Source organism: Heterodontus francisci, chromosome 24 (assembly GCF_036365525.1).
Source record: "Heterodontus francisci isolate sHetFra1 chromosome 24, sHetFra1.hap1, whole genome shotgun sequence".
In the NCBI taxonomy this organism is placed as follows: Eukaryota; Metazoa; Chordata; class Chondrichthyes; order Heterodontiformes; family Heterodontidae; genus Heterodontus; species Heterodontus francisci.
This window is the reverse complement of record NC_090394.1, coordinates 43,429,346-43,454,155: the sequence shown is the minus strand read 5'-3', so window position 1 is coordinate 43,454,155 and position 24,810 is coordinate 43,429,346. Positions and strand designations below refer to the sequence as shown.

Below are 24,810 nucleotides of genomic sequence, written 5' to 3'. Positions count from 1 at the left end.
GGGAAGCCAGAACAAGACACAATCTTAAAATAAGAGCTAAGCTGTTTAGGAATTAACTTCTGAAGCATTTTTTCACATCAAGGGTATTGAAATCTGGAACTCTGCTAAAAAGCTGTGGATGTTGAGGGCAATTGAAATTTTTAAGACCGAGATTAACAGATTTTTGTTAGGTAAGAGTATCAAGGGATTGGGAGCAAAAGTGGATAGAGTTCATCAGCCAGGTTCTAATTGACTGGTGTAACAGGCTTGGGGTACTGAATGGCCTACTCCTGTTCCTAGGAATCTTCCTCTTCAAATATTGATCCAATTTTCCCTTAAAAGATGCCTCAACCATACCTGTGGCAAAACATTCCATGCTCCAACAATTCTGTGTGAAGACATGGCTCCTAGCCTCTCTCCTCATTCTTCTTATTATCTTACTCCTTGGCATTGACTCCCTAACAGAGGTAATAATCTTTCTCTACTCACCTTATGAAAACTCTTCGCTGAATGTCTTTACACTGAGGGTTGTGAATTCACTACCAGAGTTAGTGATTGAAGCTTGTCAAGATTTGAGAATAGGTTAGATATGGTGGTTTAACAAAAGGGGGATAAAGGGATATGGGAACAGGGTGGGTATATGGGATTAGTGTACGGCTTGAGTGGAGCTTGATTGGGCCGAGTGGCTTGTCATTCTGTATAATTGTAACGAATCATAATTCAAGGATAGAAGCCAATTCAAATTGAGTTACTGTAAGATTCAAAAGGACTTAAACAGATGTGACTTCTGCCTTTAGGAAAACTAACGGCTGATTTGAGGTTTGTGCCACAGCTGCATGTTTTTATTTTTAGGGTCTGTCTGCCCCGCTTGTATTTTTATACTTTCACTTAAGCTGACAAGCAGCTTCCTGGGGAAATATGATTGAGTGAAAACGAGAGGAGGAGGCGAGGGACCGCAGCCAAGCCAAGCCAGCAGAATGTCTTTGATAGAGGTAGCTATGCAGTCTCTATATCTTTTTCCACACTGCATGATATATCCTACACCCGCCCCCAGGCCCACACAACCTGATTTCAGAACATTAGTTCCCCTAAATGAAGATTTCATTTTGCAATGGCTGATGTGGAACTGAGTCACAGCAGCACACACAGGATTCAATCCTCAATCAATGTGGGGATAATTCCTCTCAGCTGTAATGGAAGTAGGAGTTCTAATAATGGCTTCAGTTCCCTTGGGATCAGCAAGGAATATCAGCTCAGGTTTCTGGTTCTAATTACTCCACCTGTCCTTGTTGGAAATGTGTGTGTCTTTCTTAGTTGAGGATAGTCTTGGTTTGACCCAAGGTCCCCATTGTGAAATATCCTGCCAACAGTCATTGTTGGGTTGTACATGAAGAATGGGAAGGGTTTTGGTCCATTGGCATTCTACACAGTGGGAGTGAATGGGAAGTTGTTAGTTTATTGGGATTGTATACAATGGTGTTTTGGCTGTTTTTGATCCTGTACAATGAATGAGGGTTTAGGAGAGACAATGGGAGAGGGTTTCAGACAAACAGTGCAAGAGGGTATAGGAGAGAGAGCAGGAGAAGGTTTAGGAGAAAACAGGAGAGAGTTTAGCAGAGAGAAGGACTGAACAAGTTTGGGGAGTGTGTGTGTGTTGGTGGGTCTCTATGGGGAAACCCGCACAAAAAGGGAGTAACAGGGAAGATACAGGGTTGTACTTCAGGAATAAAATGGCAAGTAATGCACCATCATACTGACGTCGTACCCACTGAATAGGACACGTGGGCTGTGAGAGAACCAGTACACATTACGGAAAGTGAGGCAAATGTCAGGTGGTCTTACCTCTGAGGTACATTGAAGATCACAACTACTATAACTAAAATCAGTGTCGGTGTGAAGCCACAGAGAAGTGGAAGCCAGGGTATCTGATCCAGGTCTGTCTTGCACACTGCTGTAGAGTGCAAAAAAAAAGACAAGGTTATTCCATTAAAAGTGGCAGTTTTAAATGTTAATCGTTTTTTCCATTTTAGTGGTGTTTTCTCTCTTGAAGGCATGTACACAGGTCCAAGTCTACACTAGTGCTATACAAACAGCTGCTCTGATACTTGTACAAGAGCCAAGTACTGCAGATGCTGGAAACCTGAAATGAAACAGAAAATTTTGAAAATACTAAGTAGCTCAGGCAGCATTTGTGGAGAGAGTAACAGTTAACATTTCAGGTCGAAGGCCCTTCTTCAGGTCTGGGAGTACTTTGAGACGTAACAGTTTTTAAGCAAGGCAGGGAAAGTGGGCAGGGGAGGGGAGGAAAGAACAAACTGGAAGGTCTGTGTTAGGGTGGAAGGCAGGAGACATTAAATGACATAAAGGGATGATGCTGCAAGGCAAAAAGTGTTGGTAATGGGACAAATAAAGAAAAAAAAATGTGTCTAGGGAAGATGTAATTGTGAAAAGCAGAAACATCACCAACAGCTGCTGTCCAAAAACAAAAAAAAACACAAAAAGTACATAAAGATAAAAATGGGGCAGAGACTATGATCTGAAATTGTTGAACTCAATGTTGAGTCTGGAAGGCTGTAAAATGCCTAGTCAAAAGATGAGGTGCTATTTCTCGAACTTACAATGAGCTTCATTAGAATGGTATAGGAGGCCAAGGACAGAGAGGTCAGATTGGGAGTGGAGCAGAGAATTAAAATGACAGGCGACCAGACGCTCGGGGTCACGCTCATAGACTGAATGGAGGTGTTCCGCAAAGCAATCACCCAAACTGTGTCTTGTCTCTCCAATGTAGAGGAGGCTGCAGCGTGAAAGAAGTGCAAGTAAATTGCATTTCACCTGGAAGGAGTTTTTGGGGCCTTGGACAGTGAAAAGGGGGGAGGTAAAAGAGCAGGTGTTGGATCTCCTGCGCTTGCAATGGGATGATGCTGTGGAAAGGGGTGGGGAAGTCAGGGGTGATTGAGAAGTGAAGCAGGGTGTTGTGGAGTGAACAATCCCTTCAGAATGCAAAATGGGGAGAGGAACATGCGTTTGGTGGTGGCATCGCACTGGAGGTGGTGAAATGGTGGAGGATGAATGTAGAGGCTGGTTGGGTGGAAGGGGAGGACGGGGGGGGGGTGGTGGTGGAGGATGAGGGCAGAAGTGCGGGAAATGGAATGGGCACGGTGGTTGTGGGCCATGTCTGCCACTGTGGGGTGGGGGGGGGGGGGAAATCCCTGGTTGAGGAAAAAAGGAAGACGTATCGGAAGCACTACTATGAAAGGTTGCATCATCAGAACAGATGCACTGGAGAAACTGGGAGAATGAAATAGAGTCCTTACAAGAAGCAGGGTGTGAGATAGTGTAGTCAAGGTAGCTGTGAGAGTTAGTGGGTTTATAGTGAGTATTGATTGATAGTGTATCCCCAGAAATGGAGACAGAGAAGTTGAGGAAGGGAAGTGAAGAGCCAGAGATGAACCATGTTAAGGCAAGGGAAGGGTGGAAATTGGAAGCAAAGTTGATGAAATTTGCCAGTCCATGACGAGAGCAGGAAACAGCACTGATACAGTCATCAATATACTGGAAAAAGAGGTGGGATGACAGTCTAGAAGGAGGTAGGAAGACGTGTCAGAGAGTTGGCGTTCTGTCTCCACTAGGTAAAGATCAGTTTGCCAAATAACAACAGAAGCACCCTTGTCAACAGGTTTGTTGACAATGTTAGGGTTGGACCTGAGAGAATGGAAGTTCAGAGGGACATAGGTTAGAACGAGGGGAGTAGAGAAATTAAGATGACCGATGTCACGCCAGCAGTTCTCAATGAAAAGATGTAGAGAGTATAGAGACCAGAGGGAGGGGTCCAGGTGAAAGGAAATTCTGAAGGTGGGGGTGGAGGTCCACTGTCCACTATGTGGTGGGGGAAACACTCTTAGCAAAAGAAGTGGTCATGGAGTCAAAGGAGATGGAGGAAGAGCTCAGTATCATGCCAAACTCAAAATTCACTGACGTGGGGGCATAGGGATTGAAGCTGAGGCCTTTGCTGAGGACTGACTGTTCAAATTCAGAGAGGGGCAGGTCAGAGGGGAATTGTGAAAAGATGGGTGGCGCAGTGGCACAGTGGTTAGCACTGCAGCCTCACAGCTCCAGAGACCTGGGTTCAGTTCTGGGTACTGCCTGTGCGGAGTTTGCAAGTTCTCCTGTGACTGTGTGGGTTTCTGCTGGGTGCTCTGGTTCCTCCCACAGCCAAAGACTTGCAGGTTGATAGGTAAATTGGCCATGGTAAATTGCCCCTCGTGTAGGTAGGTGGTTGGAGAATTGTGGGGATGTGGTAGGGAATATGGGATTAATGTAGGATTATTATAAATGGGTGGTTGTTGGTCAGCACAGACTCAGTGGGCTGAAGGGCCTGTTTCAGTGTTGTATCTCTCTATGGCAAGGGGTGTGATTGGAAGAAGGGATGGGGTTAGTGGAATATAAAGGATAAGAAGGATCCTGTGGGATGTTGCAATCCTTAATACCTGAAAGGGAGAAAAAATGTTTTTGATGAGGCTTAGGATGAAATGGAACAGCAGATCAGGACAGCTTTGAGATAGAGTGAGACGGTGCTACTGAAGAGAGGATTGAGAGCATAGATGTGGCAGCGCATGGCGTTGAGCTTGGCTGTCAGGATCTCTGTCTCCATTTCTGGGGATAGGCTATCAACCAATATTCACTATAAACCAAATGACTCCTACAGCAAAATTGAAGTCAATGGGAATTGGGGGTAAAACTCTCCATTGTTTGGAGTCGTACCTAGCACAGAGGAAGATGGTTGTGGTTGTTGGAGGTCAATCATCTCAGCTCCAGGATATCACTGCAGGAGTTCCTCAGGGTGGTGTCCTAGGCCCAACCATCTTCAGCTGCTTCATCAATGACCTTCCTCCATCATAAGGTCAGAAATGGGGATGTTCACTGATGGTTGCAGTGTTCAGTACCATTTGCGCCTCCTCATATACTGAATGATCTGCATGCCTGCATGCAGCAAGACCTGGACAACATTCAGGCTTGGGCTGATTAGTGTCAAGTAGCATTCACACAACACAATTGCCAGGCAATGGCTATCTCCAACAAGAGAGAACTAACCATCTCCCCTTGACCTTTCATGACATTGCCATCACTGAATCCCCCACTATCAACATCCTGGGGGTTACCATTGACTAGAAACATAACTGGATCAACCATATAAATACTGTGGCTGCAAGAACAGGTCAGAGGCTGGGAATTCTGCAGCAAGTAACTCACCTCCAGACTCCCCAAAGCCTGTCCACCATCTACCAAGGCACAAGTCAGAAGTGTAATGGAATACTCTTCGTTTGTCTGGATGACTACAGCTCCAACAACACTCAAGAAACTTGACACCATCCAGGCCAAAGCAGCCCGCTTGATCGGCACCCCATTTACTTCCTTAAACATTCCCTCCCTCCACAACCAGTGCACAGTGGCAGCAGTGTGTACCATCTACAAGATGTGCTGCAGCAACTCGCCAAGACTCCTTAGACAGCACCTTCCAAACTCGCAAACTCTACCACCTAGAAGGACAAGGGCATCAGTTGCATGGGAATACAACCACCTGCAAGTTCACCTCCAAGCCACACACCATCCTGACTTGGAACTATATCACCATTCCTTCACTGTTGCTGGATTAAAAACCTGGAACTCTCTTCCTAACAGCACTGAGGGTGGACTGCAGTGGTTCAAGAAGGCGGCTCACCACCACCTTCTCAAGGGCAATTGGGGATGGGCAACAAATGCTGGCCTTGCCAGCGACGCTCACATCCCATGAACAAATAAAAACAAAAGCTACCTTGACTACACTTCTTCACCACCCCACTTGTTGCAAGGTCTCCATTCCATTCTCCTAGTTTCTCCATCTCCGTCACATCTGTTCTGAAAATTCCACCTTCCATACCAGCACTTCTGATATGTCTTCCTTTTTCCTGAACTGAGGATTCACCCAAAGTGGCTGACAGGGCCCTTGACCATATCCATTCCATTCCTGCACTTCTGCTCCCACCCCTTCCCCTTCCTCCCAGAATATGATAGACTTCCCCTTGTCCTCACCTTCCATCCCACCAACCTCAGAGTTCAAAGGATCATCCTTCACTATTTCTGCCAACTCCAGTGCGATGCCACTCCCAAACACATCTTGCCCTTCAACATTCTGAAGGGATCATTCCTTCCACAACACCCTGGTCCACTCCTGAATCACCCCAACACCTCCGCCCCTTCCCACATTAACTTCCTATGCAAGTGCAGGAGATGCAACACCTGCCCTGTTACTTCCTCCCTTCTCAACGTCCAAGGGCCATACACTCCTTCCAGGTGATACAGCAATTTACTTGTACTTCTTTCAATTTAATGTACTGTATTCATTGCTGACGTTGTGGTCTCCCCTACACTGGACAGACCAAATGCAAATTGGGTGACTGCTTGAAGAGCACCTCCATTCAGTCTGCAAGCATGACCCCAGCTTCCTGTCACCTATCATTTTAGTTCCACACTCCCCTTCCACTCAGCCCTTTCTGTACCCGGCCACCTACACTGATCCAACAAGGCTCAATGTACAGCATGGTTCTTAAGGAATACGTTGCATCTGTTTTCAGAAAAGATGGGGACGAATCAGACATTGTAGTTAAGGAGAAGGAATGTGAAATATTGGAAGTGATAAACATGGTGAGGGAAGAAATAATAAAGTGTTTAGCATCCTTGAAAGTGGATAAATTATCAGGCCCACATGAAATTTATCCCACGCTGCTAAGAGAAGCAAGGGAAGAAAAGCGGAGGTTCTGACCATTCTTTACCAATCCTCACTAGCTACAGGCATGGTTCTGGAGGACAACTAATGTTCTACTGTTGTTTAAAAACGGAGGAAAGGATAGCCCAAGTAATTACAAGCCAGTCTGCCTCACTTCAGTAGTGGGCAAATTATTGGAAAAAATTCTGAAAGTATATATTGTCATTTAGAAAGGCATGGATTGATCAATGACAGTCAGCATTGATAACAGAAGGACATGTCTGACAAACTTGATTTAATTTTTTGAGGAGGTTACAATGATGGCCGATGAGGGTAGTGCATTTGATGTAGTCTACTTGGATTTTAGCAATGCTTTTGACAAGGTCCCACATGGCAGACGGTCGGAAAATTAAAAGCTCATGGGTTCCAAGGGAAAGTGCAAGTAGGATTCAAAATTGGCTCAGTGGCAGAAAGAAGAGTATGTGGTCAACTAGTGTTTTTGAAACTGGGAGGCTGTTTCCAGTGGGGTTCCGCAGGGTTCAGTACTGGGACACTTGCTTTTCATGGTGTATAGCAATGATTTAGACTTAAATGTAGAGGACATGATCAAGAAGTCTGCAGACAATACAAAAATTGGCCATATGGTTGATAGTAAGCAAGGTAGCATGGTGGTAATGTTACTGGACAAGTAATCCAGATGCTTGTACTAATGCTCCAGAAACATGAGTTCAAATCCCACCAAGGTAGCTGAGGGATTTTAAATTCAATTAAATGAATCTGATTAGTAGCATTTACATAACACAATTGCCAGGCAATGACCATCTTCAACAAGAGAGAATCTAAACATCTCCTGATGCAGTTATGTCACTTGGGGATGTTTCCCAGTGTTGGGAACATCAGCAGCTTGGCTACCTGCTGACCAAAAGCAGATGGCCAATTTGAATAATTAAAGAACAGAATGTGTTGGAAATACTCAGCAGCTCTGTGAAGAGAAAAACAGAGTTAATTCTTCAGGTTGAAGACTTTTGGGGCACTGACCTGATATATTAACTCTGTTTCTCTCTCCACAGAGGCTACCAGAGCTGCTGAGTAGTTCCAGCACTTTCTGTTTTTATTTCAGATTTCCAGCATCCGCAGTATTTTGCTATATTATTGAATAATTGAAGGCCCAATTAAGGACCATTTTCCGAAGCCACTAACAGTGGCCCCCCCTCCCCACCCCCCACCTCCCCCCCCGCCATGTTGGGAGCCATCTGCATGGAGGCAGCCTCCCAGCGGATTCCTGAGGGTGGTGGGGGCAGGGGGTGCCGTCAGAGCCAGAGGCTCCATGGCCCTAGGAGGGGACCGCCAGCACCAAAGGCTGCCCCTGTGGCCCCGTTACTGCTGCTGGAGGGGTTTGTCCTCCAATTACCGGGGCCTGCCTGCTTGGCCCCGACGAAGAAAACAAATCTCTGCCACCTCTGCGAGGGCATTTCCCTTGCCACCTTAGAAGTGGTCACCACTTTTGGTGGGTGCTGCTGAGGCTACAAAGCTGCCGGTCCTCTGACTGGGCTGGCAGCATGGAAGGTCCGCCTACCATCCTTAATTGGCCGCCTCCCCCGCCTGCCATTCATTAATTGGATAACCGCAATAATATTGCTTACTTGCTTCCGCGCCCGCCCGCATGGCCACGCCACCTGCTTTATGTCTCAATGTTGGGACTTTGTCACTGCTAGCAGATCGCGCCCATGGAATTCAATCTAGGGAAGTGTGAGGTAATGCATTTGGGGAGGAGAAACAATGCAAGGGAATACACAACAACTGGGAGGATTCTGAGTAGTGGAGAGGAACAGAGGCGCCTTGGAGTAAGGTGATCAAGAAGGCATACAGGATACTTCCCTTTATTGGCCAAGGCATATGGTATATAAGAGCAGAGAGGTTATACTAGAACCAATAGAACACTAGTTAGACCGCAGCTAGAGTACTATGTACAGTTCTGTTCACTATTATAGGAAGGGTATGATCACACTAGAGATGGTGCAGAGGAGATTTACAAGGATCTTGTCAAGAATGGAGAATTTTAGCTATGAGAAAAGATTGGACAAACTGGGATAGTTTTCTTTGGAACAAAGGAGGCTGAGGGGAGATTTAATTGAAGTGTATAAAATTGTGAAGGGCCTAAATAGACCGGATAGGAAGGACCTATTTCTGTCAGCAGGGAGGTTAATAACCAGGGGGCATAATTGGATGAATGATTAGAGAGGAGTTCAGGAGTAATTTTTTCACCCAGAGGGTGGCAGTTGTTCATCCTTCGAGGTGAAGATGACCATGTCCATCATCTGGGGTGTTTGGTAGGGTTCCGGTGGGTACGTAGGTGACAACTAAGGCGAATCTGAGCCCAGAAGGTTTTGCTGCAAATAGGACAGGATATCGTAGACGATTGAGTTTTAGACGAGCTGCTGGCTCAGGATTTCCTCTCCTTGCGTTTTCTTTGACATTGATATGCACTTACTTTCAAAGGAGGTTGCACCCTTTTTTATTTGGTTACGCCAGGTGTTGCAATCCTGGCAAGCTTCTCCCAGGACTTGGGATCGATATCAAAACTCCTCAGTGAAGTCAGAGGGTGGTGGCGGTCTGAAACTCACTGCCTGAGAGGGTGTTAGAGGCAGGAACCCTCATTGTATTTAAAAAATATTTGGATATGCACTTGAATGCTGTAATCTACAGGGCTATGGACCAATAGCTGGATGGTGGGATTAGACTGGATAGCTCTTTTTTGGCTGGCATGGACATGATGGGCTGAATGGCCTCCTTCTGTGCCGTAAATTTTACTATGTTTATATGAATGTATATAAGCTCGAAGAACAGCACCTCATATTTTGATTCGGCACTTTATTTCCTTACAGACTCAACATTGAGTTCAACAATTTCAGGTTATAATCTCTGTTTACATTTTTTTAATTTTTTTTTAAATGTTTCTGGACACCAGAATGATTTTGTTTTTCACATCCTCTAGGCACATCTTTTGTTTCTTTACTTGTCCCATTACCACCTCCTTTTCCTTGCACTATCATCCCTTTTGTCATTTAATCTCTCCTGCTTTCCAACCTATTACAGACCTTCCCTTTTGTACTTTCCTTTCCTCCCCCTTTCCCTGCTTTGTTTAAAATGATTACGTCTCAAATGATTCCCAGTTCTGACGAAGGACCATCGATCTGGAACATTAACTCTGTTTCTCTCTTCATAGCTGCTGCCAGACTTGCTCAGTATTTCCAACATTTTCTGTTTTGATTAAGCTCTGATACTTGGCCTGGGTAATGGAGAGCAAAGCAAAACAGCCACTGTCCTAGCCCTTGATTTCTACTGAGACATCTCAGATGTGGGTGGGGGAGGAGGGGTGCGTGGTGGGTGGCATAAGATTAGGATTGGACTCAGCTGTGATGCCCTACACAGTCAAAAAGCCAATGGATACTCACTGTTTAGGTTTGCCATGAAGGATGTGAGCTCGGGTGAGGGACTGGCAATTGTGTCAGCACCTTTAGGAGTGGTGTCAGCACCTGGGCAGCAATGGGAGACAGATCAGGGCTCCTGGAAATGGCTGCACTCACTCGGAGAGGCCTTTGTGACCTCTGAACTTGTCGACACTTCCAACACTCACTGCCGACACTCAGAATGGCTGCTTGGTCAGGGGCTGGAGGAGCCAGTGTAACTGAGTCCCAGAGGGAGGTGGCAATACTCGGGAGCAGAGGGGAACTAGGGAGTGAGGGGGAACAAAGCTAACCTGGCCCAGTAGAAAGTGACTGATGTCTTGAGGGACTTAGATGAGTTTTATACAACAGGAAACAGAATTCTACCGGTCACAACAGAACTAGCTTCACATTACAGTAACTGTGATGCTGGGGAGCACAGAATGGGACTTCTCCTCAGCCTCCCCATCCTCCTCTCTTCTCTCCTCCCTAACCCCCTCCTCTCCTTTCCTTTCCCTCTCCCTTACCCCTCTCCTCTCCACCCCTCTCTTCTCCACCTCAGCCCTCTCCTCCCCTCCCTTCCCCCCCATATTTTGCTAACATGTTCAGACCAGTGGTCTCCATTCTCCAACAATTCTGCCCAGGTTTGGGAATGGAGATCCTTTGAACAAAGAAATCCACTGACCCCCACCCACCCTCCCCCCTCGCCCCTGTGATTTTGAGTGGGTAACTAACCTGTCCTCCACTTCACTGGGTGGCTCCAGTCACTCCAGGTCCCTGTGTAAACAGAGCTTTCTGCAGGACGACTGCGGATCTGTGCTGAATGCTCTGTGTCCGAGACCAACTCCGAGGCCATCAGTGGGAAATTCCTCTGGTTATTTGTTACACGCTTGACTTTCTGGCGCTGTAAATGCAAAGCAATAATTTCATTAATCATTGATACTACAAACTCTTCGGCTCAGAACTGAATTAGTTGCTTCCTGTGGACAGATTGTGGTCATCACATTTGCTCTGTTTATCTGATCTCCAATGTAACCAGGCAGTCAGCTTGTTTAAATTCATCATTGAATGGGGCCAGCTGTGGTTCAGTGGGTAGCACTCTCACTTCAGAATCAGAAGGTTGTGTTTCATATTCCACTCCAGGAGTGGAATTTTATGCTCTCTCTCGCAGCGGGTTTGGATGCGGGGAGAGTATAAAATCGGGTGGCATGGTGCCGGGGGGTGGGGGGGGGTGCGGGGGCTGGGTGTGGGGGTTGCCGCCACCATCCCACCTCTGCTGAAATTTAGTCTAGGGTGGGAACGCCCGTGAACGGCCTTCCCACCCTGCTGCCAATTGAGGCCATTAACTGGGTAATTAACCCCCAATTAAAGGCCTCTTCCCACTGCAGCTGCAATTACCTGTGCGGCGGGCGGCCCTGTCACTGCACAGGAACTGTGGTAGGAAAAACCGTGTGGGCAGCTACCCGGCTCGGGGGGGGGGGGGGGGGGGGGGGATGGGCAGTGCGGGGACGTGGGGAGGGGTGGGGAGGGTGCAGGGGGATCCCTTGTTCAAAGGCACAGTGCCTAAACGAGAGACCTGGCATCAGGAAGAGAGGAGGCCTGCTGAGAGACAACCCTGCGCTTGCTGCCAACCCCCCTCCCCCGTGACCCACACCCCACGACACCCCTCCCGCCCTGATCTACCTGAGGCCTGGTTCCAGCGATGTGCTTCCGCCTCCAGGACGGTCACCTCCAGCAGAAGCCAGCGCCTCCACAGTGTCACTGCAGCTGCCAGCCTCTGATTGGCTGACAGCTCTCAAAGGGCGGGACCTCTGGCAACGAGGTACTAAATGCTGTGGAAGGCCTGCTGCTGTCCACTTAAGTGCCTAATTGGCACAAAATTCGGTGGGCCTTCCAGAAAAGTGGCGACGTGGGGATCCCGGCGTCAGGTTCCCCCGATGTCAAGTCCCTCGCTGCCAGCATAAAATTTCCCCTAAGGAATTTAATCCAGGCTCATGCTGCAGTGCAGAAGAAGGTGTACTGCACTGTTGGAAGGTCAGTACTGAAGGGGCGCTGCACTGACGGAGGTTTAGTACTGAGGGAATGTTACATAGGCAGAGGGGCAGTACTGAGGGAGTGCTGCACTGGAGTGGGCAGCACTGAACCATCAGAGTGTCAGTACTGCGGGGGTACTGCACCATTAGAGGGTCAGTATTGAGGCAATGCTACATGGGCAGAGGGGCAGTACTGAGGGAGTGCTGCACTGGAGTGGGCAGCACTGAACCATCAGAGTGTCAGTACTGCGGGGGTACTGCACCATTAGAGGGTCAGTATTGAGGGAATGCTACATGGGCAGAGGGACGGTACTGAGGGAGCACTGCACTGTCAGAGGGACAGTACTGAGGGGGTGCTGCACCATCAGTGGGGCAGTATTGAGGGAATGCTACACGGGCGGAGGGACAATATTGAGGGTATAAAAACAGAAAATGCTGGAAATGCTCAGCAGGTCTGGCAGCATCTGTGGAGAGAGAAACAGAGTTAACTTGCTTCTCGCCCCACAGACACTGCCAGACCTGCTCAGCATTCCAGCACTTTGTTTTTATTTCAGATTTCCAGCATCTGCAGTATTTTGCTTTTATTATAATACTGGGGGTGTGCTGCACTGGAGGAGGGGCAGTACTGGGGGAGTGCTGCACTGGAGGAGGGGCAGTACTGGGGGAGTGCTGCACTGGAGGAGTGGCAGTACTGGGGGAGTGCTGCACTGGAGGAGGGGCAGTACTGGGGGAGTGCTGCACTGGAGGAGGGGCAGTACTGGGGGAGTGCTGCACTGGAGGGGGGGCAGTACTGGGGGAGTGCTGCACTGGAGGAATAACAGTACTAGTGGAGTGCTGCACTGAAAGAGGGGAAGTACTGGGGGTGTGCTGCACTGGAGGAGGGGCAGTACTGGGGGTGTCAGTCAGTGAGTTGCAGCCGTGGCCTACGCACCCTATCAGTCAGTGAGTTACTGCATTGGCCCCGCCCCCAGTCAGTCAATTTGTTGCAGCATTGGCCCCGCCCCCAGTCATTCAGTATGTTGCAGCATTTTCCCCAACCCCAGCCAGTCAGTGAGAAAGAGCATTAGCCCCGCCCCCGGTCAGTCAGTGAGTTGCAGCTTTGGCCTCGCCCCACTCAGTCAGTGACTTACAGCATTAGCCTCGCCCTCAGTCAGTGAGTGAGTTATCGCTTTGCCCTCACCCCCAGTCAGTCAGTGAGTGAGAGCATTGGCCTCACCCCAAGTCAGTCTGTGAGAGAGAGCATTGGCCCCGCCCTCAGTCAGTGATTGAGTTGCAGCATTGGCCCTGTCCCCAGTAAGTCAGTGAGTTGCCACATTGAAATCCGCCCCCAGTCAATCAGTGAGTTGCAGAATTGGCCCCGCCCCCAGTCAGACAGTGAGTTACAGCATTGGCCTCACCCCCTGTCAGTCAGTGTGTTGCAGCATTGGGCCGTCCCCAGTCAGTGAGTTACAGCATTGGCCCCGCCCACATCAGTCACTGGAGAAAGGGCAGTACTGGGGGAGTGCTGCACTGGAGGAGGGACTGTATTGGGGGTGTGCTGCACTGGAGGAGGGGCAGTACTGGGGGAGTGCTGCACTGGAGGAGGGACTGTACTGGGGGTGTGCTGCACTGGAGGAGGGGCAGTACTGGGGGAGTGCTGCACTGGGGGAGTGCTGCACTGGAGGAGGGGCAGTACTGAGGGAGTGCTGCACTGGAGGAGGGGCAGTACTGGGGGAGTGCTGCACTGGAGGAGGAGCATTACTGGGGGTGTGCTGCACTGGAGGAGGGGCAGTACTGGAGGAGGAGCATTACTGGGGGTGTGCTGCACTGGAGGAGGGGCAGTACTGGGGGAGTGCTGCACTGGAGGAGGAGCATTACTGGGGGTGTGCTGCACTGGAGGAGGGGCAGTACTGAGGGAGTGCTGCACTGGAGGAGGGGCAGTACTGCACTGCCAGCAAGTAACCCCAGGGGCCTCTCACCGTTCAGCCTAGGTTTTTAAGTAAGACAAGCTGGTGAGCAGGACTGCAACCATGGTTAGGAGGTCAGTCCTCAGTCCTCCGCAACCTTCTGCATGAGCCCATTGGAAGGTCGCCCAAGAATCGCCTTCTGACCACAAGATTAACAGCTTTTAGAAATCTGTCTGGGAAAAATCTCCCATTCCAGTCAGCGTGGCCTCAGTAACTGGATACGTTTCTTCACATTAACCCTATTTTTGGTTTTAATGTTGCTGTATCTCTTGTGTTGAGACACATAAGCTAGTACAAAAAGCAGAAATGAGAGGAGATTAACATTAATGCTTTCTGACCCTCGCCTCAATGGAGGGAGCCCCAGAATTAGGAGGAAATGATTCAGCTGGCAGAATGAGGCAGTACATCAAGCAGCCACTGGAGGGGGCTGCAGGGTGACAATTGCAAGCGGAATGAACCCGATAACACATTGTAGCAAAGTGGACACAAGATGTTTCAGCACACGGCCACATCTGGTCAATTTAAACCATCCAGTCTAATCCCACTCTCCTGCTCACTCCCCATACCCTTTAATATCCCACCCAGTCTAATCCCACTCTCCTGCTCACTCCCCATACCCTTTAATATCCCACCCAGTCTAATCCCACTCTCCTGCTCACTCTCCATACCCTTTAATATCCCACCCAGTCTAATCCCACTCTCCTGCTCACTCTCCATACCCTTTAATATCCCACCCAGTCTAATCCCACTCTACTGCTCACTCCCCATACCCTTTAATATCCCACCCAGTCGAATCCCATTCTCCTGCTCACTCCCCATACCCTTTAATATCCCACCCAGTCTAATCCCACTCTCCTGCTCACTCTCCATACCCTTTAATATCCCACCCAGTCTAATCCCACTCCTGCTCACTCTCCATACCCTTTAATATCCCACCCAGTCTAATCCCACTCTCCTGCTCACTCTCCATACTCTTTAATAACCCACCCAGTCTAATCCCACTCTACTGCTCACTCTCCATACCCTTTAATATCCCACCCAGTCTAATCCCACTCTCCTGCTCACTCTCCATACTCTTTAATATCCCACCCAGTCTAATCCCACTCTCCTGCTCACTCTCCATACTCTTTAATATCCCACCCAGTCTAATCCCATTCTCCTGCTCACTCCCCATACCCTTTAATATCCCACCCAGTCTAATCCCACTCTACTGCTCACTCTCCATACCCTTTAATATCCCACCCAGTCTAATCCCATTCTCCTGCTCACTCCCCATACCCTTTAATATCCCACCCAGTCTAATCCCACTCTCCTGCTCACTCTCCATACTCTTTAATATCCCACCCAGTCTAATCCCACTCTACTGCTCACTCCCCATACCCTTTAATATCATACCCAGTCTAATCCCACTCTACTGCTCACTCCCCATACCCTTTAATATCATACCCAGTCTAATCCCACTCTCCTGCTCACTCCCCATACCCTTTAATATCCCACCCAGTCTAATCCCACTCTACTGCTCACTCTCCATACCCTTTAATATCCCACCCAGTCTAATCCCATTCTCCTGCTCACTCCCCATACCCTTTAATATCCCACCCAGTCTAATCCCATTCTCCTGCTCACTCTCCATACTCTTTAATATCCCACCCAGTCTAATCCCATTCTCCTGCTCACTCTCCATACTCTTTAATATCCCACCCAGTCTAATCCCACTCTACTGCTCACTCCCCATACCCTTTAATATCCCACCCAGTCTAATCCCACTCTCCTGCTCACTCTCCATACTCTTTAATATCCCACCCAGTCTAATCCCATTCTCCTGCTCACTCCCCATACCCTTTAAAATCCCACCCAGTCTAATCCCACTCTACTGCTCACTCTCCATACCCTTTAATATCCCACCCAGTCTAATCCCATTCTCCTGCTCACTCCCCATACCCTTTAATATCCCACCCAGTCTAATCCCACTCTCCTGCTCACTCTCCATACTCTTTAATATCCCACCCAGTCTAATCCCACTCTACTGCTCACTCCCCATACCCTTTAATATCATACCCAGTCTAATCCCACTCTACTGCTCACTCCCCATACCCTTTAATATCATACCCAGTCTAATCCCACTCTCCTGCTCACTCCCCATACCCTTTAATATCCCACCCAGTCTAATCCCACTCTCCTGCTCACTCTCCATACCCTTTAATATCCCACCCAGTCTAATCCCACTCTCCTGCTCACTCTCCATACCCTTTAATATCCCACCCAGTCTAATCCCACTCTCCTGCTCACTCTCCATACCCTTTAATATCCCACCCAGTCTAATCCCACTCTACTGCTCACTCCCCATACCCTTTAATATCCCACCCAGTCGAATCCCATTCTCCTGCTCACTCCCCATACCCTTTAATATCCCACCCAGTCTAATCCCACTCTCCTGCTCACTCTCCATACCCTTTAATATCCCACCCAGTCTAATCCCACTCCTGCTCACTCTCCATACCCTTTAATATCCCACCCAGTCTAATCCCACTCTCCTGCTCACTCTCCATACTCTTTAATAACCCACCCAGTCTAATCCCACTCTACTGCTCACTCTCCATACCCTTTAATATCCCACCCAGTCTAATCCCACTCTCCTGCTCACTCTCCATACTCTTTAATATCCCACCCAGTCTAATCCCACTCTCCTGCTCACTCTCCATACTCTTTAATATCCCACCCAGTCTAATCCCATTCTCCTGCTCACTCCCCATACCCTTTAATATCCCACCCAGTCTAATCCCACTCTACTGCTCACTCTCCATACCCTTTAATATCCCACCCAGTCTAATCCCATTCTCCTGCTCACTCCCCATACCCTTTAATATCCCACCCAGTCTAATCCCACTCTCCTGCTCACTCTCCATACCCTTTAATATCCCACCCAGTCTAATCCCATTCTCCTGCTCACTCCCCATACCCTTTAATATCCCACCCAGTCTAATCCCACTCTCCTGCTCACTCTCCATACTCTTTAATATCCCACCCAGTCTAATCCCACTCTACTGCTCACTCCCCATACCCTTTAATATCATACCCAGTCTAATCCCACTCTACTGCTCACTCCCCATACCCTTTAATATCATACCCAGTCTAATCCCACTCTCCTGCTCACTCCCCATACCCTTTAATATCCCACCCAGTCTAATCCCACTCTACTGCTCACTCTCCATACCCTTTAATATCCCACCCAGTCTAATCCCATTCTCCTGCTCACTCCCCATACCCTTTAATATCCCACCCAGTCTAATCCCATTCTCCTGCTCACTCTCCATACTCTTTAATATCCCACCCAGTCTAATCCCATTCTCCTGCTCACTCTCCATACTCTTTAATATCCCACCCAGTCTAATCCCACTCTACTGCTCACTCCCCATACCCTTTAATATCCCACCCAGTCTAATCCCACTCTCCTGCTCACTCTCCATACTCTTTAATATCCCACCCAGTCTAATCCCATTCTCCTGCTCACTCCCCATACCCTTTAAAATCCCACCCAGTCTAATCCCACTCTACTGCTCACTCTCCATACCCTTTAATATCCCACCCAGTCTAATCCCATTCTCCTGCTCACTCCCCATACCCTTTAATATCCCACCCAGTCTAATCCCACTCTCCTGCTCACTCTCCATACTCTTTAATATCCCACCCAGTCTAATCCCACTCTACTGCTCACTCCCCATACCCTTTAATATCATACCCAGTCTAATCCCACTCTACTGCTCACTCCCCATACCCTTTAATATCATACCCAGTCTAATCCCACTCTCCTGCTCACTCCCCATACCCTTTAATATCCCACCCAGTCTAATCCCACTCTCCTGCTCACTCTCCATACCCTTTAATATCCCACCCAGTCTAATCCCACTCTCCTGCTCACTCTCCATACCCTTTAATATCCCACCCAGTCTAATCCCACTCTCCTGCTCACTCTCCATACCCTTTAATATCCCACCCAGTCTAATCCCACTCTACTGCTCACTCCCCATACCCTTTAATATCCCACCCAGTCGAATCCCATTCTCCTGCTCACTCCCCATACCCTTTAATATCCCACCCAGTCTAATCCCACTCTCCTGCTCACTCTCCATACCCTTTAATATCCCACCCAGTCTAATCCCACTCCTGCTCACTCTCCATACCCTTTAATATCCCACCCAGTCTAATCCCACTCTCCTGCTCACTCTCCATACTCTTTAATAACCCACCCAGTCTAATCCCACTCTACTGCTCACTCTCCATACCCTTTAATATCCCACCCAGTCTAATCCCACTCTCCTGCTCACTCTCCATACTCTTTAATATCCCACCCAGTCTAATCCCACTCTCCTGCTCACTCTCCATACTCTTTAATATCCCACCCAGTCTAATCCCATTCTCCTGCTCACTCCCCATACCCTTTAATATCCCACCCAGTCTAATCCCACTCTACTGCTCACTCTCCATACCCTTTAATATCCCACCCAGTCTAATCCCATTCTCCTGCTCACTCCCCATACCCTTTAATATCCCACCCAGTCTAATCCCACTCTCCTGCTCACTCTCCATACTCTTTAATATCCCACCCAGTCTAATCCCACTCTACTGCTCACTCCCCATACCCTTTAATATCATACCCAGTCTAATCCCACTCTACTGCTCACTCCCCATACCCTTTAATATCCCACCCAGTCTAATGGCACTCTACTGCTCACTCCCCATACCCTTTAATATCCCACCCAGTCTAATCCCACTCTCCTGCTCACTCTCCATACTCTTTAATACCCAACCCAGTCTAATCCCACTCTCCTGCTCACTCTCCATACTCTTTAATACCCAACCCAGTCTAATCCCACTCTCCTACTCTCTTCTTGTACCCTTTACTATTGCTAGTTCAAGCAACTACCAAATTCTCCTCTTATTCCTGGATTCTGCTCCAACATGGGTTTGTGCCCTAGAATCCTACATTCTGTGTAAAGATATTTTCCTAGTTATTTTATATTAAGTTTGAACCTCCTGTAATTGTCTCACTGACTAGTCGAAGCAATTTATTTTTATTTGTTCATTCTTGGAATGTGGGCGTCTCTGGCTAGACAAGCATTTATTTCCCATCCCTAGTTACCTTTGAGAAGGTGATGGTGAACCAGCTTCTTGAACCGCTGCAGTCTATGTGGTGTAGGTACACCCATAGTGTTGTTAGGGAGGGAGTTCCAGGATTTTGACCCAGCGACAGTGAAGGAACGGCAATACAGTTCCAAGTCCTGGCTGTAATACTGAAGACCTGTGCTGCAGACTAGCCGTGCCCCTAGCCAAGTTGTTCCAGTGCAGCTACAACACTCCTGCAGTGATGTCCTGGGGCTGAGATGATTGACCTCCAACAACCACAACTATCTTCCTTTGTGCTAGGTATGACTCCAACCAGCGGAGAGTTTTCTCCTGATTCCCAATGACTTCAATTTTTCTAGGGTTCCTTGATGCCACAATGGGTCAAATGGAGCCTTGATGTCAATTGCAGTCACTCTCCTTACCTCTGGAATTCTGCTCTTTTTTCCATGTTAGGATCAAGATTGTAAAAAGGTCTGGAGCTGAGTGGCCCTGGAGGAACCCAAAACGAGCATTGGTGAGCAGGTTATTGCTGAGTAAGTGCCGCTTGATAGCACTGTCGACGACACCTTCTATCACTTCTTCATCACGTTGCTGATGATTAAGAGTAGACTGATGGGGCGGCAATTGGCCAGATTGGATTTTTCCTGCATTTTGTGGCAGGACATACCTGGGCAATTTGCCATATTATCGGGTAGATGCCAGTGTTGTAGCTGTACTAGAACAGCTTGGCTAGGGGTATGGCCAGTTCTGGAGCACAAGTCTTCAGTACTACAGCCAGGATATTGTCAGGGCCCATAGCCTTTGCTGCAACCAGTGTGCTCAGCCGTTTCTTGATATCATGTGGAGTGAATCGGATTGGCTGAAAACTGGCATCTGTGAAGCTGGGGACCTTAAGAGGAGGCCGAGATGGATCATCCACTCAGCACTCCTGACTGAGGATAGATGCAAATGCTTCAGCCTCATCTTTTGCACTGACCTGCTGGGCTCTGCCATTGTTGAGGATGGGGACGTTTTTGGAGCCTCCTCCTCCCCCCCACCACCCCTTAGTTATTTAATTGTCCACACCATTCATGACTGGATGTGACAGGACTGCAGAGATTTGATCTAATCCGTGGTTGTGGGATCGCTTAACTCTGACTATAGCATGCTGTGTTCACTATTTGACATGCATGTGGTCCTGTGTTGTAGCATTACCAGGTTGACATCTGACATCTCATTTTCAGGTATGCCTGGTGCTGCTCCTTGCATGCTGTCCTACCACTCTCTCACCATTTACTGCTTATCCTTCCCTTTATTCCATCCATCCCTCATTGTCTGTGGAACACATATCGCAGTGAGAAATACTTCCCAAGGAACCTGTACCACAATGAGTTAGTGCCCCTTGAACCGGTACCCCAGCGAAAGTCAGTGCCTGTGGAAACCATTCTCCGATGAGATTGGTGTCTGTGTAACCCATATGCCATTGAGAATCTGTGCCCCTTGAACCTGTACCCCACTGAGAATCAGTGCCCCTTGAACCTGTACCCCAATGAGAATCTGCCCCTTGAACCAGTACCCCACTGAGAATCAGTGCTCCTCGGACGTGTACCCCACTGAGAATCAGAGCCCACCGAACAGGTACCCAACTGAGAATCAGTGCCACTCGAACCTATACTCCACTGAGAAACAGTTCCCCTCGAACCAGTTCCCCACTGAGAGTCAGTGCTCTGGAACGTGTACCCCACTGAGAATCAGTGAGCCCGGAACCTGTACAGCACTGATAATCAGTGTCCCTAGAATCTGAAGCCCAATGAGAATCAGTGCCCCTGGAAACTGTACCTCACTGGGAATCAGTGCCCCTCGAACCTGTAGACCACTGACAATCAGTGCCCAAGAACCTGTACCCCACTGCGAATCAATTCCCCTGGAAACTGTAGCCCACTGAGAATCAGTGCCCCTGGAACCTGTACTCCACTGAGAATCAGTTCCCCATGAACCTGTACCCCATTGAGAATCAATGCCCCTGGAACTGGCACCCCACTGAGAATCAGTGCCCCTCAAACCCGTACTGCACTGAGAATCAGTGACCCTGGAATCTGTACTCCACTGAGAATCAGTGCCCCTCGCACCTGTAGCCCACTGAGAAACAGTTCCCTTTGAACCTGTACACCTTGAGAATCTGCGCCCCTTGACCTTGTCTCCCATTGAGAGTCAGTGCCCCTCAAACCTGTATCGCACTGAGAATCAGTGCACCTGGAAACTGTAGCCCACTGAGAATCAGTGCCCATGGCACCAGTATCCCACTAAGAATCAGTGCTCCTCGAACCATTTCCCCACTGAGAATCAGTGAACCCGAAACCTGAACCCTCCTGAGAATCAGTGCCCCGGAACCTGTAGCCCACTGAGAATCAGTGCCCATGGCACCAGTATCCCACTAAGAATCAGTGCCCCTCGAACCATTTCCCCACTGAGAATCAGTGCCCCTCGAAACTTTACTCACTGAGAATCAGCGCCCCTGGAACCTGTACCTCGCTGAGAAGCACTGCCCCTCGAACCTGTACTCCACTGAGAATCAGTGCCCTTCGAACCTGTGCCCCACTGAGAATCAGTGCCCTTCGAACCTGTATCCCACTGAGAATCAGTGCCCTTCGAACCTGTACTCCACTGAGAATCAGTGCCCCTCGAACCTGTATCCCACTGAGAATCAGTGCCCTTCGAACCTGTGCCCCACTGAGAATCAGTGCCCTTCGAACCTGTGCCCCACTGAGAATCAGTGCCCTTCGAACCTGTATCCCACTGAGAATCAGTGCCCTTCGAACCTGTACTCCACTGAGAATCAGTGCCCCTCGAACCTGTATCCCACTGAGAATCAGTGCCCTTCGAACCTGTGCCCCACTGAGAATCAGTGCCCCTCGAACCTGTATCCCACTGAGAATCAGTGCCCTTCGAACCTGTATCCCACTGAGAGTTAGTGCCCTTCGAACCTGTGACCCACTGAGAATCAGTGTCCTTCGAACCTGTATCTCACTGAGAATCAGTGCCCCTCGAACCTGTATACCACTGAGAGTTAGTACCCTTCAAACCTGTGACCCACTGAGAATCAGTGCCCTTCGAACCTGTGCCCCACTGAGAATCAGTGCCCTTCGAACCTGTATCCCACTGAGAATCAGTGCCCCTCGAACCTATATCCCACTGAGAATCAGTGCCCCTCGAACATGTATCCCACTGAGAATCAGTGCCCTTTGAACCTGTGCCCCACTGAGAGTCAGTGTCCTTCGAACCTGTATCCCACTGAGAGTTAGTGCCCTTCGAACCTGTGACCCACTGAGAATCAGAGCCCCTGGAACGTGTATCCCACTGAGAGTTAGTGCCCTTCGAACCTGTGACCCACTGAGAATCAGTGCCCCTCGAACCTGTGACCCACTGAGAATCAGAGCCCCTGGAACGTGTATCCCACTGAGAGTTAGTGCCCTTCGAACCTGTGACCCACTGAGAATCAGTGCCCCTCGAACCTGTGACCCACTGAGAATCAGAGCCCCTGGAACGTGTATCCCACTGAGAGTTAGTGCCCTTCGAACCTGTGACCCACTGAGAATCAGAGCCCCTGGAACGTGTATCCCACTGAGAGTTAGTGCCCTTCGAACCTGTGACCCACTGAGAATCAGAGCCCCTGGAACGTGTATCCCACTGAGAGTTAGTGCCCCTCGAACCTGTGACCCACTGAGAATCAGAGCCCCTGGAACGTGTATCCCACTGAGAGTTAGTGCCCTTCGAACCTGTGACCCACTGAGAATCAGTGCCCCTCGAACCTGTGACCCACTGAGAATCAGAGCCCCTGGAACGTGTATCCCACTGAGAGTTAGTGCCCTTCGAACCTGTAACCCACTGAGAATCAGTACTCCTTGAATCTGTACCCCACTGAGAATCAGTGCCCCTACAACTTGTATCCCATTGTGAGTTAGTGCTCCTCGAACCTGTGATACAATGAGAATCAGTACTCCTTGAATCTGTACCCCACTGAGAATCAGTGCCCCTCGAACATGTACCCCACTGAGAATCAGTGCCCCTGGAACTTGTACCCTACTGAGTAGCAGTGCCCCGGAACCTGTATCCCACTGAGAGTTAGTGCTCCTCAAACCTGTACCGTACTGAGAATCAGTGCCCCTGGGACTTGTATCGTACTGAGAATCAGGACTCCTTGAATCTGTACCCCACTGAGAATCAGTGCCCCTCGAACCTTTGACCCACTGAGAATCAGTGCCCCTCGAACCTTTGACCCACTGAGAATCAGTGCCCCTCGAACATGTACCCCACTGAGAATCAGTGACCCTCGAACTTGTCCCCCATTGAGAATCAGTGCCCCTGGAACTTGTACCCTACTGAGTAGCAGTGCCCCTCGAACCTTTACCCCACTGAGAATCAGTGCCCCTCGAACATGTACCCCACTGAGAATCAGTGCCCCTCGAAAATGTACCCCACTGAGAATCAGTGCCCCTCAAACAAGTACCCCACTGAGAATCAGTAACCCTGGAACCTGTACCCCACTGAGGATCTGTGCCCCTCGAACCTTTACCCCACTGAGAATTAGTGCCCCTCGAACCTGTACTCCACTCAGAATCAGTGCCCCTCAAACCTGTACTCCACTCAGAATCAGTGCCCCTTGAACCTGTGACCCACTGAGAATCAGTGCCCTTCGAACCAGTGACCCACTGAGAATCAGTGCCCTTCGAACCTGTCCCCCACTGAGAATCAGTGCCCCGCAAACCTGTACCCCACTGAGAATCAGTGCCCTTCGAAACTGTCCCCCACTGAGAATCAGTGCCCCGCGAACCTGTATCCCACTGAGAATCGGTGCCCCTGGAACCTGTGACCCACTGAGAATCAGTGTCCCTGGAACTTGTATCCCACTGAGAGTTAGTGCCCTTCGAACCTGTGATCCACTGAGAATCAGTGCCCTTCGAACCTGTGCCCCACTGAGAATCAGTGCCCCTCGAACCTGTCCCCCACTGAGAATTAGTGCCCCTCGAACCTGTACTCCACTGAGAATTAGTGCCCCAGAAATCTGTACTCCACTGAGAATCAGTGCCCCTGGAACCTGTACCCCACTGAGAATCAGTGTCCCTGGAACTTGTATCCCACTGAGAGTTAGTGCCCTTCGAACCTGTAACCCACTGAGAATCAGTGCCCTCCGAATCTGTGACCCACTGAGAATCAGTGCCCCTCGAACCTGTCACCCACTGAGAATCAGAGCCCCTCGAACCTGTCCCCCACTGAGAATCAGTCCCCCTCGAACCTGTATCCCACTGAGAATCAGTGGCCCTCGTACCTGTACTCCACTGAGAATCAGTGCCCCTCGAACATGTACCCCACTGAGAATCAGTGGCCCTCGTACCTGTACTCCACTGAGAATTTGTGCCCCTCGAACCTGTATCACACTGAGAATCATCGGCCCTCGAACCATTACACCACAATCAGTGCCTTTCGAAACTGTCCCCCCTGAGAATCAGTGCCCTTCGAACATGTCACCCACTGAGAATCAGTGCCCCTGGAACTTGTATCCC

The 24,810-nt window shown here is 49.2% G+C and overlaps 1 protein-coding gene across 9 annotated transcripts in view; it reads right to left on the bottom strand.

The window, feature by feature from the left end:
- LOC137383351 (interleukin-21 receptor-like) overlaps positions 1 to 24,810 on the bottom strand; it is a 136,096-nt gene that overhangs the window by 36,666 nt on the left and 74,620 nt on the right. For all 9 annotated transcript variants that reach the window (XM_068056068.1, XM_068056067.1, XM_068056070.1 and 6 more), the window contains 2 exons: positions 10,903 to 11,071; positions 1,822 to 1,930 (listed from right to left, as the gene is read on the bottom strand). In XM_068056068.1, coding sequence (XP_067912169.1) covers positions 1,822 to 1,930; positions 10,903 to 11,071 — 278 coding nt within the window. The remainder of the gene's footprint in view (positions 1 to 1,821; positions 1,931 to 10,902; positions 11,072 to 24,810) is intronic.